Consider the following 17,147-nt stretch of genomic DNA (forward strand, 5'->3'; position numbering starts at 1 on the left):
TGTGCTGTCCACTGTGGATGATAATGCCTTCTATGAAGTATTCTTGGTATGCGTGTGACACTGTGGGTCGAGAAATGTTAAACACCAGCACTTTCCAACTTTCTGTAAATGAAATGTCCCATTCATATGGAAGCACGCATTGGCCAGTGTTCAACTCCACTCTCAAATGATCAATAAGTGATCAATTTATATACTTTGACTTTTGGCAAAGGTATTGCTCCTGGAATGGTATGGTCCCTTTAAAGACTGCATGATGATTTTTGCTCCCATTGTAAAATGTGCAGTATTAATGTAATTCTAATTTATGCAGATTAAATCATGCACTTATATATCATAAGCCCCCTTCAGCAGTGAACGTTCCATGTCACACACCTAATGCATATGAAATAATGAAAAGAATAAAATGGAGATATGTGACATGAATCACAATGTACAATGATGAGATTTATTTTTTCCTCACACATCCTCCAATCTCCTCCGCAATCTCCTCAAACTTAGTCCCGAATCTGAATGTAAAATGCTTACTGAGGACGATGCTAATGTTGTGCTAGCGCTAACAGGAAGAGTGTTTAAAGCACAGTCTTAACTGACAGCTTGTGTTAGGCATGAATGATGGCGGCTGTTTTTTTAATGCTCGCTTTGAAGCAGTACGTAATTTCACGACACTGAATTATCAGGCCAGACGAGCCGCGGGAGAGGCAGGAAGATAAATAGGAGAGGGCGAGCGGAGGAAAGGTATACGGTTCAAATCAATAAGAAAGATATGGCTAAAATCAATGTTCATTCACAGTGGTAACTGCTAGACAGCACTATCATTTCAGTGGCTGAAGCATGACCCTCCAGATTCAAACATCAACAATGTGAAATCCCATTAGCGGCCAAGGCAGCAGGGGGCGGCGGTGTGATGGCAGTAGATGGAGTTGTGGCGTTATGGGTTGTGAGGCCATAAAAGACACAGCCTGTCTGTAGATGTGTATGGAGGAGCCAGTGGTATGTTTTTTTTCCTTATTCCCAGTTCTTGCTGGAAGGATAGGAACTGTTGCATTGTTATAGGTCATATGCACTGTAAGAGATATATTAGTTTTACTAGAGTAGCTTCTTTTATGTGATTTGTAAAGATTTCAACTAGCCAATTTATACAGGATAAAAGCGATTCTGTGTAATTTTTCTAAATTTGGGTTGCAGGCGTCCCAAGAGTCACGGAAGTTGCGGGAGTCTACTGCATATTCAGTTGCAAGAAAAAGTATGTGAACCTTTTGGGATTACTTGGATTTCTAAATTCTTCATTTCTAAATTGGTCATTAAATGACCAAAGTGTTCTGATCTTCATCTAAGTCACAACAACAGACACAAACACAGTCTGCTTAAACTAATACCACACAAAAAATCATATGTTTGCATGGTTATATTGACCACGACATGTTAATATTCACAGTGCAGGGTATGTACATAATTGTACACAATTGCTTGAGACATGACTACATGCTGAGTTTTGCTTTTTTTTTGCTGTTCTGTTTTTTTTTTTCTTTTCTGGGGTGTGAGGGTGATGTGGTTGGTGGTAAACAAGTGTAATGGCAACAATACTGATACAGGGCTCATTCACTTGTTCCTAATTTAAATTCAAGCACTTCTCAGGCACTTTCAAGGTAAATTTCTGAGCTTTTCCAGCAGATTTGATGTGTGGTAAATAATATTTTTACAAATACATACAGGTAGATACAGGCATCTCAAAAAAAATTATATCATTGAAAAGTTTCTTTATTTCTGTAATTCAGTTCAAAATGTGAAACACATATTATATAGATTATATATTACACACAGATATATTTAAGCGTTTATTTCTTTTATTGTTGATGATTATAGTTACAGCTAATGAAAACTCAATATCAGTCTCAGAAAATTACAAAAAAAAAAAAAAAAAACTTCCCTCTGCTGATAACTTTGATGGAGATGCAGATTTCATTTTCCACCAGGACTTGGCACACTGCCCACATTGCCAAAAGTACCAATTGGTCTTATATAACATTCAAATTTTCTGAAACAAATTTTCTGAAACACTAATTTCTGGGTTTTATAATCATCAACAATAAAATAAATGAAGGCTTATAATAGATTACTCTGTGTGTAACACATATATAATGTATGAGTTTCACGTTTTTAAACAAAAGTAACAATTTAATGATATAATTCTTTTTCCCAGAAAATATAAAAAAGTATTTGTACACTGCAGATGACCCGGACCATGGTTAAGTAGACGTGAATAGACCTCTTTTGGTCGATCTGAACTCTGGACCTGGTGGTGGTTTGTGGCTCTTTCTCTGTCTAAAAGTCCGAACCCAAAAAAAGTGTTTTAAAAGAAGGTGTAAAAGTGTTTTTAAAAAAGGTGTAAAAGCCAACTAAAACTGTTTTAACTAAAAACTGTTTTAAGACAAGCAAGCTATCTTACCTTTAGACTTGACACATCTAGAGTTTTAGAGTTTAGTGCCAAACAAACCAGACCATCTTTCTCTCCAGCCAGCTTGAACTTCTATTCATCAAATCCAACCTAAATCAGTGTCTTAACAAAAGCATTATCAGTTAAACCAAGATTTACAGGAAGGTCAGAGCTGTCCGGATTAATCATGCGGCACAAACTCCATACCGTAAACACATACAATACTTTATCCACTAATCTGAACCTTCCGAACCTCCTCTGGCTCCTCCAGTGAACGAGATGCTAAAGTGCTAAATCTGCTCCGACCAGTCATGATTCAACTCTTTCTGACTACGGCTTTGAAGGAGATGGAAAATCTGACAGAACACAAGGTCAGACGGCACCAGAGATCTGACCGAAAAGCATACAGTGCACTCCCTCGGCATACTAACGCAGAGCGTTCGTACAAGATATATACAGTGCAAGAGGTTTCCAGGTAACAGTTCACATATACGCAGCCATCTCTATTTCATGAGCTTCGGCCTTGAACAAGCAAAAGCCCCTGCATTCAAGTCAAATTCCGCAAGTTCTTTACATGACAGGAATCGGCCAACTCAGCCATTTACTTGCTTTACCTGCAGAAATGTAAAGGTAAAAAATAATAAACTTTCCTTTCCTGCATTACTCCTTTTCCTTTTACATGAACTTTTTACAAATGCAAATGCTTGCTGAGGGACTCTTGGGCTGTTGTACATCGCAGCCTTGTGTGGTCTCTGTATTCTGTATTCACTCATCTGTTCATCACATTCTTAATCCATAGGGTTTAACATGATTTTGGTCCACCCTTTTTTGCAGCTACAGCAGCTTCAACTCTTACGGTAAAGCTTTCCACAAAGTTTAGGAGTGTGTTTATGGGACCAGTCAGGTTATTCTGCACCAAACTAACAGACAAAGCCCTTAAAACAACATAAGAACAATCATGATCATCCCCCCTCCACCAAACTTTATACTTGGCACAGTATAAAGAGACAAGTACCGTTCTCCCGGCAACCACCAAACCCAGACTTGTCCAACAGATTTCCGTTGGTAAGGATGTTTTAAAAAAAGGTTGTTCAGTGCATATTTGCCTTCCTTTTGAGTGGGCAGAAAGCAACTTTTAAGATTGCCCAATCAGAAGATAAACTTAAATGTGATTTAAGTCTGTTTTACATAAAATTGGATATTTCTAAACAGTACTCTATAACTATTTTGAGTTAGTTGAACATTTGTGGGCACAATAAACATTCAAACTGAGATCTTTCAGTTGAACCAACTTATAATACCTGAGTTTAATCTGTTGCCATTAACAGCTTCTGTTCCATTGGCTTCTGTCACAATCTGTTTGCATACTGGGTGTGTCCAACAGTTTCTGACTAACACTCACCACCAGTGTGTAGTGATTCCCCCTGGGCTACCTTAGAAATAAATCAACTTCCCCTTTAGCTGTAATAACTTGATGTTTTAATTGATGCTAATTCCCCATTACTTTAAAAAATCGTGCAAACCAGCTGCCTTAAAAAAGTTAAGTAAACTCAACTTATCTGGTCTTACACTATAACAAATAAAAAAAAATCAACTTCCCCTTTAGTTGTAATAACTTGATGTTCCAAGTTATGCTAATTTAAGTTTTTTATTACCTATTACTTAACTTTAAGGCAACTGGTTTCCTCCATTTTCAAGTAAATTCAACTTATCCAGGTTTACAGTGTAGGACCAGTCAGATTATTCCTCACCAAACTAACAGACAAAGCCCTTAAAACAACATGAAAACAAACATAATCCCCCCTCCACCAAACTTTATACTTGGCACAGTATAAAGAGACAAGTACCGTTCTCCCGGCAACCACCAAACCCAGACTTGCCCAACAGATTTCCATTGGTAAGGATGTTTTAAAAGTTGATGTTCAGTGCATGTTGGCCTTCCTTTTGGACTTTAAGACTGCCCACCCAATCAGAAGTACTTTTCTTAAATTTTTAATTGGGCCAGTGGGAAGAAGCACATTTAGGTAGACTAAGCCCACGCCTGTCCATAGCTTCTGTCAGTCTTTAGGCCCTATTTTAGCTATCTATAGCGCAATGGTCATTTGCACAGTGCACTTTGCACAGATTGATCTAGGGGCGTGTCCTCTATCTTTGGTATCATGAGGGCGTAAAAAAATAAACCAATTGCATCGTACTCTATAATTTATATTTTAATAAAAAATATACCTTGTGATAAGAAACGAACACTAACGTATAGCTTTATACAGGGGTTGGACAATGACACTGAAACACCTGGTTTTAGAGCACAATAATTGATTGTGGTGACGGACTGTTCTGGTGGAAACAGGAGAGTTGAGGTGCTCATTGAATTCTGCCGTGATTTAAGCAGACGTGGTTTTATGTTTTTTGGATACAATCCGAGTTAGCACCTGAACATCCCTTTCAGACAGCTTCCTCTTACAGCGTCCACAGTTAATCCTGTTGGATGTGGTTGGTCCTTCTTGATCGTATGCTGACATTACCCTGGATACCGTGACTCTTGATACATCACAAAGACTTGCTGTCTTGGTCACAAATGCGCCAGATGAGCAAGACGTGCAACAACAATTTGTCCTCTTTTGAACTCTGGTATGTCGCCCATAATGTTGAGTGCATTGCAATATTTTGAGCAGAACTGTGCTCTTACCCTGCTAACTGAACCTTCACACTCTGCTCTTACTGCTGTAATGTGCAATTAATGAAGATTTGCCACCAGGCTGGTCTAATTTAGCCAGGAAACCTCCCACACTAAAATAACAGGTGTTTCAGTTTCATTGTCCAACCCCTGTAGATCTGTGTGTTTACACTTTTTTTTTATTTGAAGAACTTACAGACAGCGCGAGATGCGAGAGCACGGTGGCAATATGCTTTGATGTTTTTTTAAATCTAAAAAATATGAAAGCAAATTTCAATTAAACAATAGCAAAGTCAAAATAATATACATTCATGTTCAATCAAAATGCTTTTTCCTTTTCATTTATTTTTTTCTAAAACTGCAGGATGTGAGAGACAATAAGTGAGAATGAGCATCTGTCATGCTGTCTCAAACAGAAGAATGTCTATATCTGCTATATTAAGCTACGGTTATTAAGTCTATGTACTGAACATAAATATAAATCTGTGTAAATATCAGAAATAAATAAAAAAAACGAACTAATAATAACTCTTAGTTACTGTGGACTTCTTTAAAGTATATTTTCATTTACAGTTGATTGCTGAAGGCTCTGGGTGAGGTGTTTATTTATCTGTGGTAATTGTGTGTGGGGTGCGCAGTGCGCACGGTGATCCAGTCATGATTGCACGGCTGATTGTTGACTGTTGTCAGGGTTTTTAATTAGCCAGTGGCGCACCTGCATTTCTCGCCGCCAAAAACTCCAACGCTATTTTAACAACAGGAAAATAGACTGTTGACAGGGTGTAAGATAGCAATGAGCATCAGGAGGCACCCTTCACAGAGTGTATTTGTCTTTTGGCTCTTTGTCTCTTACCTGCTGTAGTTGAAGAGTCGGCTGCCCCAGTGGGAGTGTTCTCCTCTGGGTCCAGCGTGGAAGAAGCAGGAGTCTGTCCCGTCAAAGTAGTTCAGTCCATCCTCTGTGTTGCTGGAGGCGTGGCTGTGCACCATGTCCAGCAGGACAATGATACCAAGAGAGTGAGCCCGGTCCACCAGAGCCTTCAAATCATCCGGGGTTCCAAAACGACTGCAAAAGACATGAGGAGCGAGAGTTTTTAGTGCTTACGGCTCTTTTTTTTTTTTTGTAATCAAGTTTTTATTGAACGTTTTGTAGACAACAGAATGTAACAAACAGAGTGTAACTCAAAACTGACAACGTTTTCTTAATTCTTTCCAAATCCCATCCCACCCCACCCACATCTAACCCTAAACATCTACTCTTCCCACCCAACCACCACACATTCACCACAATATATACATGAAACAATGTGAAAGTGAATTCTTTACACATCTTTAATTACATTTAGCCATATCCTCACTATATCTGCTCTATTGCTCTATTGACTCTAGCAGAAGATAATTCTAAGTAAAGAATATCTAAAAAGGAATGCAACCAGAACCAGTGTGTAACAGAAAGCAAATGGGGCGGAAGCTAGCGCTGAAAAATCATCTTTTTTAGCGGCCGTCAGGCCAGCCAACCAGACTTTCTGTACTCTTTTTGCCATAGGTAAAGTAGAACTATCACAAAAAAGATGCAGAGACGGGCTAATTGGGAAATTTGTGTCATTTCATGAAGAAAGAATTCTAATTGCCTTATTCCAGAATGTTATTCATTCTGGACAGTTCCAGAAATTATGCATAAAAGTACCTAAAGTAGTAAATTATTACAGAAAGTACAGTGTTTACGGTTCTAAAGACCTGCATGTACTTAGTTCTGCATGTTCCTCTACCAAAAATATTCCTATATTTCTGAAGTGTAAACCTCAAAATATCATTCATTAGTTAACAGGATATTAATAAAAAAAGTATATTATACCGCAGTTTGTTCCAACCCTGCAATTTAATTGGCTGAGTGGTGTTTTATGAGTGACAATATGAGCCGATAATGCGCTGTAACCGAAGCTCTCCATGTACAGTATTACTCCGCCACATACAGGTAACCAAGCAACGATGCAGCCCTTACCAACCAGATGCGATATCAGTAAACACCACTGGGAGGCGCTGGATGTCTCCAACAGGCGGTGAAGACAAAGACGCGAACCACACAAATACTTAAATATAAGCCCAGCGATTAGAAAATACGCATTATTTCACACATTATCAGCCAACAATACCAGGTTAGGAGTTTTAATTATTAAATTAAATTAAGCTTAAGTGTGTGTATTTTACAGTTAATATAGGGTATTTTAAGCTAAATGTAAGGTAGACCCTTGTCATTCTGCAGGTCTCGCCACTGGGGGGGGGGGGGGGGGCCCGGAGGAAATTTTTTTATAAAAAAAAAAAAACATTGGAGCACTGGACTTTAAATCTACACAGATTTCTGTCCTAAAAAACATTTATTAGGGTGAGTAAAGCACTTCTGTTTATTAAAGTACACTGACTTAGATTTCCATTTTAACTGGCAGAGTGTTTATTTTATAACTATTTATAACTATTTATTTATATAACTATTTATAACTATTTAACTCAAAATCTTTTAAAAAATAGTGATAATGGAACTGTGGTATAATCGCAATAATACACTCAAAGTTTGTGCTATAATGTGTCATATGTGATGCATAGCAGTGCCAATATGACACGTTATAGCACGAACCTCGAGTGTATTATTGCTTAATTAGACTTAACTGGAGAACTGGAGTGGAGAACATCTCCATATGAATGTGTGTATGTGAGTATAACAGTCATTGATGTCTTCAGCCCTCTTCCACCCTCAGAAAGTTACAGTGCTACAGAGGAAATGTCTCTGTCAGCAGAATGTAATAGAGAAGTGCTCACAGGGGACGGTGTAGGTGAGGCTAAATGAAACTCTGCTGTAGCAGGAATGAAACTGCTCCACTGAGGAGCTCCGACAGAAACACTGCCATATCAGCATGATCAATCCTCACCGGGATCAACACCGGCCTCATCTTCCCCCGTTCAGTCCTCACACACTTTCCACGCACTTCTGATGTACACCCTTTAGATGCCCTACACACTTCCTTAGATGCTCTTATATACTTCCCAAACTCTCCAATTTCCTTTTCTTATATAAGTCCTATACATCCACAAACACTTCCCTAAACATATACAATACACTTTTGATACACACGCTTCATCCAGACTTCCTGTACACTTCAGATACACACATTCCAAACGTCCTAAATACTTCTTATTCACACCACCATACCCTTCTTATACATATTCAATTGAATTCCTCTATACTTCCCCATAGACTTTCCATGCACTTTCATTTCACACCTTATTCACTTCATATGCTCATACCTATACACTTCCTATACACAGCCCATACCCTCTCTGTATAGATACCCAGATACTTTATATATACAGTACATCCCCATAAATTTCTGATACACTTACTATACACACCTCATACACTTCTGAAACACTTCCTATACACTTCCGATAAACTTATGATACACACCACCATACACTTCCCATACACTTCTGACAGCTTTCTCATACACTTCCTATACACTCTTGATACACTTACTATACACGTCCCCATACACTTCCGATACACTTCCTATATAAACCCCATACATATACCATACACTTCCCATACACCTCCAATACACTTCCTTTATAAACCCCATACACTTTTCATACACTTCCCATACACATCCTATACATTTCCAATACACTTCTGTTGCACTTACTATACATATACACTTCCCATATATCTCCAATACACTTCCTATACACTCTTGATACACTTACTATACACGCCCCCATACACTTCTGAACACTTCCTATACACTTCCGATATACTTATGATACACACCACCATACACTTCCCATACACTTCTGATAGCTTTCTCATACACTTCCTATACACTTCCTTATACACCTCCAACACACTTACTATACACTCTTGATACACTTACTATACACGCTCCCATACACTTCCGATACACTTTCTATACAAACCCCATACACTTTCCATACACTTCCCATACACATCCTATACATTTCCAATACACTTCTGTTGCACTTACTATACATATACACTTCCCATATATCTCCAATACACTTCCTATACACTCTTGATACACTTACTATACACGCCCCCATACACTTCTGAACACTTCCTATACACTTCCGATATACTTATGATACACACCACCATACACTTCCCATACACTTCTGATAGCTTTCTCATACACTTCCTATACACTTCCTTATACACCTCCAACACACTTACTATACACTCTTGATACACTTACTGTACACGCTCCCATACACTTCCGATACACTTTCTATACAAACCCCATACACTTTCCATACACTTCCCATACACATCCTATACATTTCCAATACACTTCTGTTGCACTTACTATACATACACACTTCCCATATATCTCCAATACACTTCCTGTATACATCCCCATAAACTTGCCTTAAACTTCTCATACATTTTTTCATGCAATTTCTTTTTTCCCCCCCAATAAACTCCCCATACATTTCAATACACTTCCTGTACACATTCACATACATGTCCTGTACACTTTCCTTATACACGCCTCATATACTTCCTATACCCAGCCCATACTCACCCCATTCACTTAACATACTACATCATAAATATACACCTTATACACTTCCTGTATACATCCTGTATACACCTCTGCTCTCTCACTTTTTTTTGGCTTTTTCTCTCTCTCAATTTCTTATCTCTCATATTTCTCTTACTCTCTCCTTCTCTCTCTCTCTCTCTCTCTCTCTCTCTCTCTCACTCCTGTTTTAAAGGTGTGCGAGTGATCAATCAAGAGTGAAATGACTCTGTATACATTACACTGGGTCTCGGCTGGGCCGGGGTATCTCCGGCAGCCTCGCACACGCAGAGGAAAAGAAGAAATAAAAATTCCCAATGAGTCTGTCATATTTTATTAGGCTGAGAAGGCCACTCACTCCCCTCATCCGAATGCGCCATTTTCTTTCATGAGGGTTTATTTATTTTGGAGGCCCACTTCTATTTTTTTTTCTATTCTCGCTCGTGTTATTTATCTGGGCTCTCTTCTATTTGTGGATTAACTGAAAATGTGTTTACTGTAAGATTACTGCCCTTGTCAGACTGGCTCATCCTGATTCAGTGGCTGGCGCCGCGCTCGGTGCTCCGCCGCCGCGGCCGAGGAACACTCCGGCACAGCCCAGAGTTCAAACGCAAAATGAAAAGCATTTAGTTATTGTCACACACTCACACTACCAGGCCCTTTAGAAATAACAGCAATAAATAAAATGTCAGCAGGCCACGGCATGGGGGACTAATGTGTTTTGGTGGGGAGAGTGAGAGAGACGCATGCAGATGGAATCAGTGTAGTTCTGGGGCCCTGAGGTGAGAATAATTATCTTTAAAGCTACAACCAGTGGGATTTTTACAGCTAAGCCAAGGTTACCCTGCTCCATTTACATACATATTTACAATACAGCGGGCTTAGGATTTGACCGACATTAAAAATTCATGCTGATAAATGACACGTTTCCTTCCAGAAGGAAGTGTGGGATTGTAGTGCTATTTAAAAGGAAGAGCTACACATACGGAAGTATAGGGGTTGGACAATGAAACTGAAACACCTGTCATTTAAGTGTGGGAGGTTTCATGTCTAAATTGGAGCAGCCTGGTGGCCAATCTTCATTAATTTCACATTGCACCAGTAAGAGCAGAGTGTGGAGGTTCAGCACAGTTTTGCTCTAAATATTGCAATGCACACAACATTATGGGTGACGTACCAGAGTTCAAAAGAGGACAAATTGTTGGTGCACGTCTTGCTGGAGCATCTGTGACCAAGACAGCAAGTCTTTGTGATGTGTCAAGAGCCATGGTATCCAGGGTAATGTCAGCATACCACCAAGAAGGACCAACCGCATCCAACAGGATTAACTGTGGACGCTGTAAGAGGAAGCTGTCTGAAAGGGATGTTCGGGTGCTAACCCGGATTGTATCCAAAAAACATAAAATCACGGCTGCCCAAATCACAACAGAATTCAATGTGAACCTCAACTCTCCTGTTTCCACCAGAACTGTCCGTCACCACAACCAGATGTTTCAGTTTCATTGTCCGACCCCTGTAGTAGGTAATGCAAGTGTAATGCAGCATGCTGTAATGATCAGGCAGGACTCAGGCAACCATGGATGCAATACAAAGGGTGGTCAGAGCAAGCAGGGTCAATGCTGCTAAACAGGAGCCAACAAGGAATGACATACCATGAACAAGTGACAGTTTAGGGACAAAAAACTGGCAAACAGCAACGTAGGGCAGGAAAAAAGAGTCGTAAACAAACAAACAATCAGAGCTATGGAAACGCATTGTAATGCAGGACGAACCAAAACAATACTCAGCAGTGAGAGAGAGCTGAAGGGGTCTATATACAGGAGAAAACAGGTGAAACCAATTACAATGATTACTTCCTGGAAGTGCAGTGTGCAGAGGAGTTATGTGATCATGTGAGCAAGTGTAGTCCACGTGTGGTGCATTCTGGGTAGTGTAGTCCGGGGACTAAAACTAAGTGCGAGGGAGACAGGTGCGCTTTCAGCGCCAGACGTGACACCTGCCAGACATCTTGGCATGGAGAAGTGAGGTTCCTAATGCTGTCTTACCATCTTCCATCCTATGCAGCTTGAAAATTCTCATGCAGTTTCTGTAGATTTTACAGAATGTGTGAAATGTTAATAGTGGTAATCAGGAATAGGTCTGGAGATGTGTCTGGCTAGCCATAGCATAGTATCTATGTTTTCAAGGCAAGCTGCTCAGATGGCAGTAGTATGTGGGCAAGCTAGAGTGTTCATGCTCTCCCAGCTTCTGATTGCTCACACCTGGTCGGTTGTAGTATATATACTCCTCTGTTTCCTTAGCTCTTCGCCGAGTATTGAATCTAGTTTTCTAGCTCTTCTTCTACACGCTTCCTTTGTTTTTGCCTTTGTTACCCACCCGTTTTGTGTTTTTTTTTTTTTTACTTTTCTACTTTTGCCTTGCCCTCTGTATCATTTGTTTATCATTACTGATCTATTTTTGTATCTTGGAAATATTTGACCCATTCATGTTCTGATTGGTATACATCTACCCATTTCAATACATGCATCTGCTGACATTGAAACATTGAAAAGCCCATGTGCCAAAAACGCTTTAAATAAAAATGTAAGCAATAAAACTAATACTAATGCTAATACATTTGCTATTTAAGTTAGCTTATTTTATCCTGGCTAGGTAAAAACAACAGTGACATGTTTAGCTCTTGTTAGATGGTTTAGCTGGTCTATATGCATTGCCAACAATTACTAAGCTAAACCACTATGGTCAAGCTTGACCAAGTATCAAAATTAAATGCAACATACAGCTCTGGAAAAAAATTACAAGACCCTATCAGTTTCTTTGATTTTGTCATTTATAGGTATATGTTTGAGTAAAATGAACATTGAAAATGAGAAATGGCTGAAATAACAAAAAAGATGCAGAGCTTTCAGACCTCAAACAATGCAAAGAAAACAAGTTCATACTCATAAAGTTTTTTAAAAGTTCAGAAATCAATATTTGGTTGAATAACTATAGTTTTTAATCACAGTTTTCATGCATCTTGGCATGTTCTCCTCCACCAGTCTTACACACTGCTTTTGGATAACTTTATGCCACTCCTGGTGCAAAAATTTAAGCAGTTCAGCTTGGTTTGATGGCTTGTGATCATCCATCTTCCTCTTGATTATATTGCAGAGGTTTTCAATTTGGTAAAATCAAATAAACTCATCCTTTTTAAGTGATCTCTTATTATTTTTCCAGAGCTGTACAATGCATTTGTGGAAAAGCTGGTAAACCACCATGATTACAATTACACTGTATGTCTTTGCAAGGATCAAAGAAAAGCTCAGACCATCACCTGAAAGCAATTACCAGCAAAAACTGTTTTAAAACTGGTTTCAAACTGGTTTTCAGCAGGTGGGTTAACACTAACCCACTACAGTTTCTATATATGCCGACTTCCTATAAACACAGCATGTAGAAACTACAGCCACTTCTATGCAGCAAAATGTACCCATGCAACTTTAACAAGCTCTAAATAAATAATTAAAAAATGTATCTCTTTACCTGGAGGCTGCAAAGAAGTTTGTGACTTGGTAGCCAAAACTTGCATAGTAAGCATGCTCCATTACGGCCATGAGCTGAAGGCAGTTATATCCTGTGAACGAGAGAAGGGAAAGATTAGAAGATTATAAATTATATTTGAAAAAGTTACATCTTACATTAATATAAAGACTCCTATGACATAAATAAAAAAATATTAAAAAAAGGTGATTGAATGGTAGATTAGTTGAGATGACCTGACATGCATTTCTGGACAAGCTGAGAGATACAGAACCATAACAAAGTGAAAAAAATGCATTTTCCTGTCAACTGGCAGATAGTACCATCAACAGCTTTGTCCACCAAGCTATCAGACTCCTCAACGACAATTGGAATGATAATAAATGCCTCTTGAATTGATTTGGAACAAATGGCCTTTCCAATGTGTGTCTGCCACCCACAGGGTTTCTATTCCTCCTGCCCCTCTGTCTACTAGTAATCTCCTATATCCTCACTACATTGCCCAGAATGCACCACACATTGATACATGTCACATGACACATTATATGACACCTCCAAGACCACCCTGGTGAAAAAAATATATACTTAACTGTACTTAAAACATATTGAGAAATGTCTTAGTATTAGTACAACTACTAATTACTTAAAATATATTAAAAGTACATTAATATTATGCTGTCATCAAATGTTTGAAAGTAAACTTTACAAAAAAAAACTGTACTTTACAAAGTACATTATAGTCTATTTAAAAAACACTTTATTTTAATTTAATTCAATATACTTCTAAAATACTTATTTCCAAATATACTTTTGTACATTTTTAACAAAGTGTATTAAAAACTACTGTTACGGTAGTTCAATGTAACTTTTTAAAAAGTAATTGAAATGATATTAAAGTAAATTTGTAACACACAAAAAGTGTAATACAGTATATTAAAATATATTTTTATATCCAACAAAGTATACTAGAAGTGTGCTACTTACAAAAGACATAAATAAGAAGCATATTTAAAATCAGTTCTTAGTACATTTCTAATATACCTGTTGTATAAAAGTGATACAGTTGTAATACTCCTTAAATGTATTATAATTTTACTGTTTAAAATATGAGGTAACATACATGAAGTAGTATGTTTAAATGTTACTTTTATGCAAATAAAGTATGAAAAGTACAAAAAAAAGTTGTTCTATTTTAGCACTCTTTAAATATACTGATTAATAATGTGGTAACAAGTACACTTTGGTGCATTATAGCATAATTAGTATACTTTAATCTAATCTATTTTTTTTACTAGGGCACAATCACCAGAATATTGGTTTCACCTGTTGCACTCACTATCTAAACCCCTTCATCTTACACCGTGATCTACAAAGTGTTATTATTACCAGTGTTTTGTTTATTCTGTGTATGACCCTTATTAATATATCCTTTATGATTTTTGCCTGCCCTCAGATACTGCCTGGAATTTCTCACTAAACCCTTGGTATGTTTTCTGCTATATGTTTTTTGATATTGTTTTTTCCCAAAAAAGAACAATATTCTGTTGTTCACCATGATTTTGTATTACCCCTTTTTTAATAAAGCCTCTTAGTTTTATACATGTTTGTCTCAACCCTGCCTAGCCCTGACAGTGTGGGGAATAGAGAATTATAATTATTTAGATTTTTTTATTTTTACATAATTTTAAAGTAGAAATTTTACTTCATTTTGCTTTAACAAAACAAAATGGCTAAGCAAGGCATACAAAGTACAAAAAGCAAAAAGCAGATTGTAGACGACCAGGTGAAGCCCTCCTTGAAGTTGACTGTTGGAGTAGCTAATAAAGCTGAATAGGTGCTACAGTTGGTCAAAATATAGAGGGGTTGGACAATGAAACTGAAACACCTGTCATTTTAGTGTAGGAGGTTTCATGGCTAAATTGGAGCAGCGTGGTGGCCAATCTTCATTAATTGCACATTACACCAGTAAGAGCAGAGTGTGAAGGTTCAATTAGCAGGGTAAGAGCACAGTTTTGCTCAAAATATTGCAATGCGCACAACATTATGTGTGACATACCAGAGTTCAAAAGAGGACAAATTGTTGGTGCACATCTTGCTGGTGCATCTGTGATCAAGACAGCAAGTCTTTGTGATGCATCAAGAGCCACAGTATCCAGGGTAATGTCAGCATACCACCGAGAAGGACCAACCACATCCAACAGGATTAACTGTGGACACTGTAAGAGGAAGCTGTCTGAAAGGGATGTTCGGGTGCCAACCCGGATTGTATCCAAAAAACATAAAACCACTGCTGCCCAAATCACAGCAGAATTCAATGTGCACCTCAACTCTCCTGTTTCCACAAGAACTGTCTGTCACCACAATAAATCATTGTGGTCTAAAACCAGGTGTTTCAGTTTCATTGCCCAACCCCTGTATTTAGATACTGTTAAGATATGAAGATCATATAATATGAGTCTTAAAAGCAAACGGAAAGCTGCTTCACTTTTAGGAACTGAATTGTTTTTGCTAGCGAATAAAATGAAAGAGAAAGATGTAGGTTATAGATCTTTTATCTGATGTCTGATGTCACAGACTGGATGTTCCTGTGTGTATGTGAGCGCATGCATTATATATTGTAAGCATGTTCCTGTCTTGATCGTTTCAGAGCTGGGAAACGGGAGAAGCTGGTAGCTGGGACGGTAGAACTGAGTTTTCCTGCAGCTTCCTGCGGTTTCTCGTCTCCCAGTAGGGAGGTGTACTGTGGAGCCCTACAGGGCACCCTCACTGCGCTCTGCTCCACACCGCTGCTGGATGCCTCCTTTATAGATTATCCTCAGAAAGCTCCACTCTCTCACAGCCCTGTCTGAGTCTGAGGAAGCCTCAGGAACTCGCCAGAGCTCCACTGTCTCGCGCACCTGTAAACCTCAGTGTGAGGAAGCCTCAGGAGCTTACCACAAACCAGAGCTTCTGACACTGTGCTTTTCATGTGGATCATGAATGAGTTACCTTTCCGTCTTCAGTCACTTTGTTCTGCAACGAGCACTGATATTCTAAAACCAGCAGAGAGTAAGATCCACTTTCTCAATTTAAATCTGGTTAAAAAATGTGGATATTAAAGATAGATTTAATGGCCTTTTAATCTTATAGTTTATTTTAACATAGTTAGGTTCTAGTGCCCTATTGTGCTGCCTTAAGCCAGCATACAAGATAAAGTACAGTATGATTGGCTGGGCATAGAGCCAGACAAGCTCTGTATGGTGTCCTATAGCACATTTGCCAACACATTTGGTACAGCTGGGCCTGTAGATCCTGAACACTCATAGGTTATGAGTGTTCACTCATCTGGCCTTCCAGCTATAGTCCCATTAATGCTTGATTAGCGATACATCTGGTGACATTGCAGGAAAACCCTTGATGTATGTGGGTGAGCATTATCCTGCTGAAAATTTTCAGTTGAAATCCATGACATCTAATGCAACAAACACATGACTACAGAATGCGCTGCACATATCGCTGAACTGTTTTCTGAAGTGTCCCGCGTATCACTGCTAGGGATGTCAGCTTGTCCTATGTGATGGCATTCCAAAGAGAATATGGATTCATTCCTAAAAATAACACAGTTCCAGTTCATAACAGATGGCGATTTGTGAAAAAAAAAAAAAAACTGTTTCTTGCAGTCTGACTGTGTCGTTGAGGCATGTTCCGCAGTTAATGATCTCTCACCAAGAGGTACACTACCCAGTGCCAGTGCTAGCCATTTGTGGTGCCCCCACACAATAATTTATTATGTCAAATGATGTTTTATTTTCCAAAGTTTGACCTCCTATTAATCCAAAACGCTTCAGTAACATTGTTTGATATATACAACATTAATAATAGATAAATAGACAGATAGATTTGCTGGTTTTATAGGACTCCAAATCTGGTTTATGCAAAACCAAATATACAT

At 38.5% G+C, this 17,147-nt stretch overlaps 1 protein-coding gene across 1 annotated transcript in view; it reads right to left on the reverse strand.

Annotated features, from left to right (window-relative positions):
* Nucleotides 1–17,147, reverse strand: part of gbe1a (glucan (1,4-alpha-), branching enzyme 1a) — a 209,579-nt gene that overhangs the window by 149,173 nt on the left and 43,259 nt on the right. Inside the window, exons 6-7 of the mRNA XM_022680724.2 lie at nucleotides 13,220–13,310; nucleotides 5,962–6,171 (exon numbers count right to left, since the gene is read on the reverse strand). Coding sequence (XP_022536445.2) covers nucleotides 5,962–6,171; nucleotides 13,220–13,310 — 301 coding nt within the window. The remainder of the gene's footprint in view (nucleotides 1–5,961; nucleotides 6,172–13,219; nucleotides 13,311–17,147) is intronic.

This window comes from Astyanax mexicanus, chromosome 20, assembly GCF_023375975.1.
Source record: "Astyanax mexicanus isolate ESR-SI-001 chromosome 20, AstMex3_surface, whole genome shotgun sequence".
Taxonomy (NCBI): Eukaryota; Metazoa; Chordata; class Actinopteri; order Characiformes; family Acestrorhamphidae; genus Astyanax; species Astyanax mexicanus.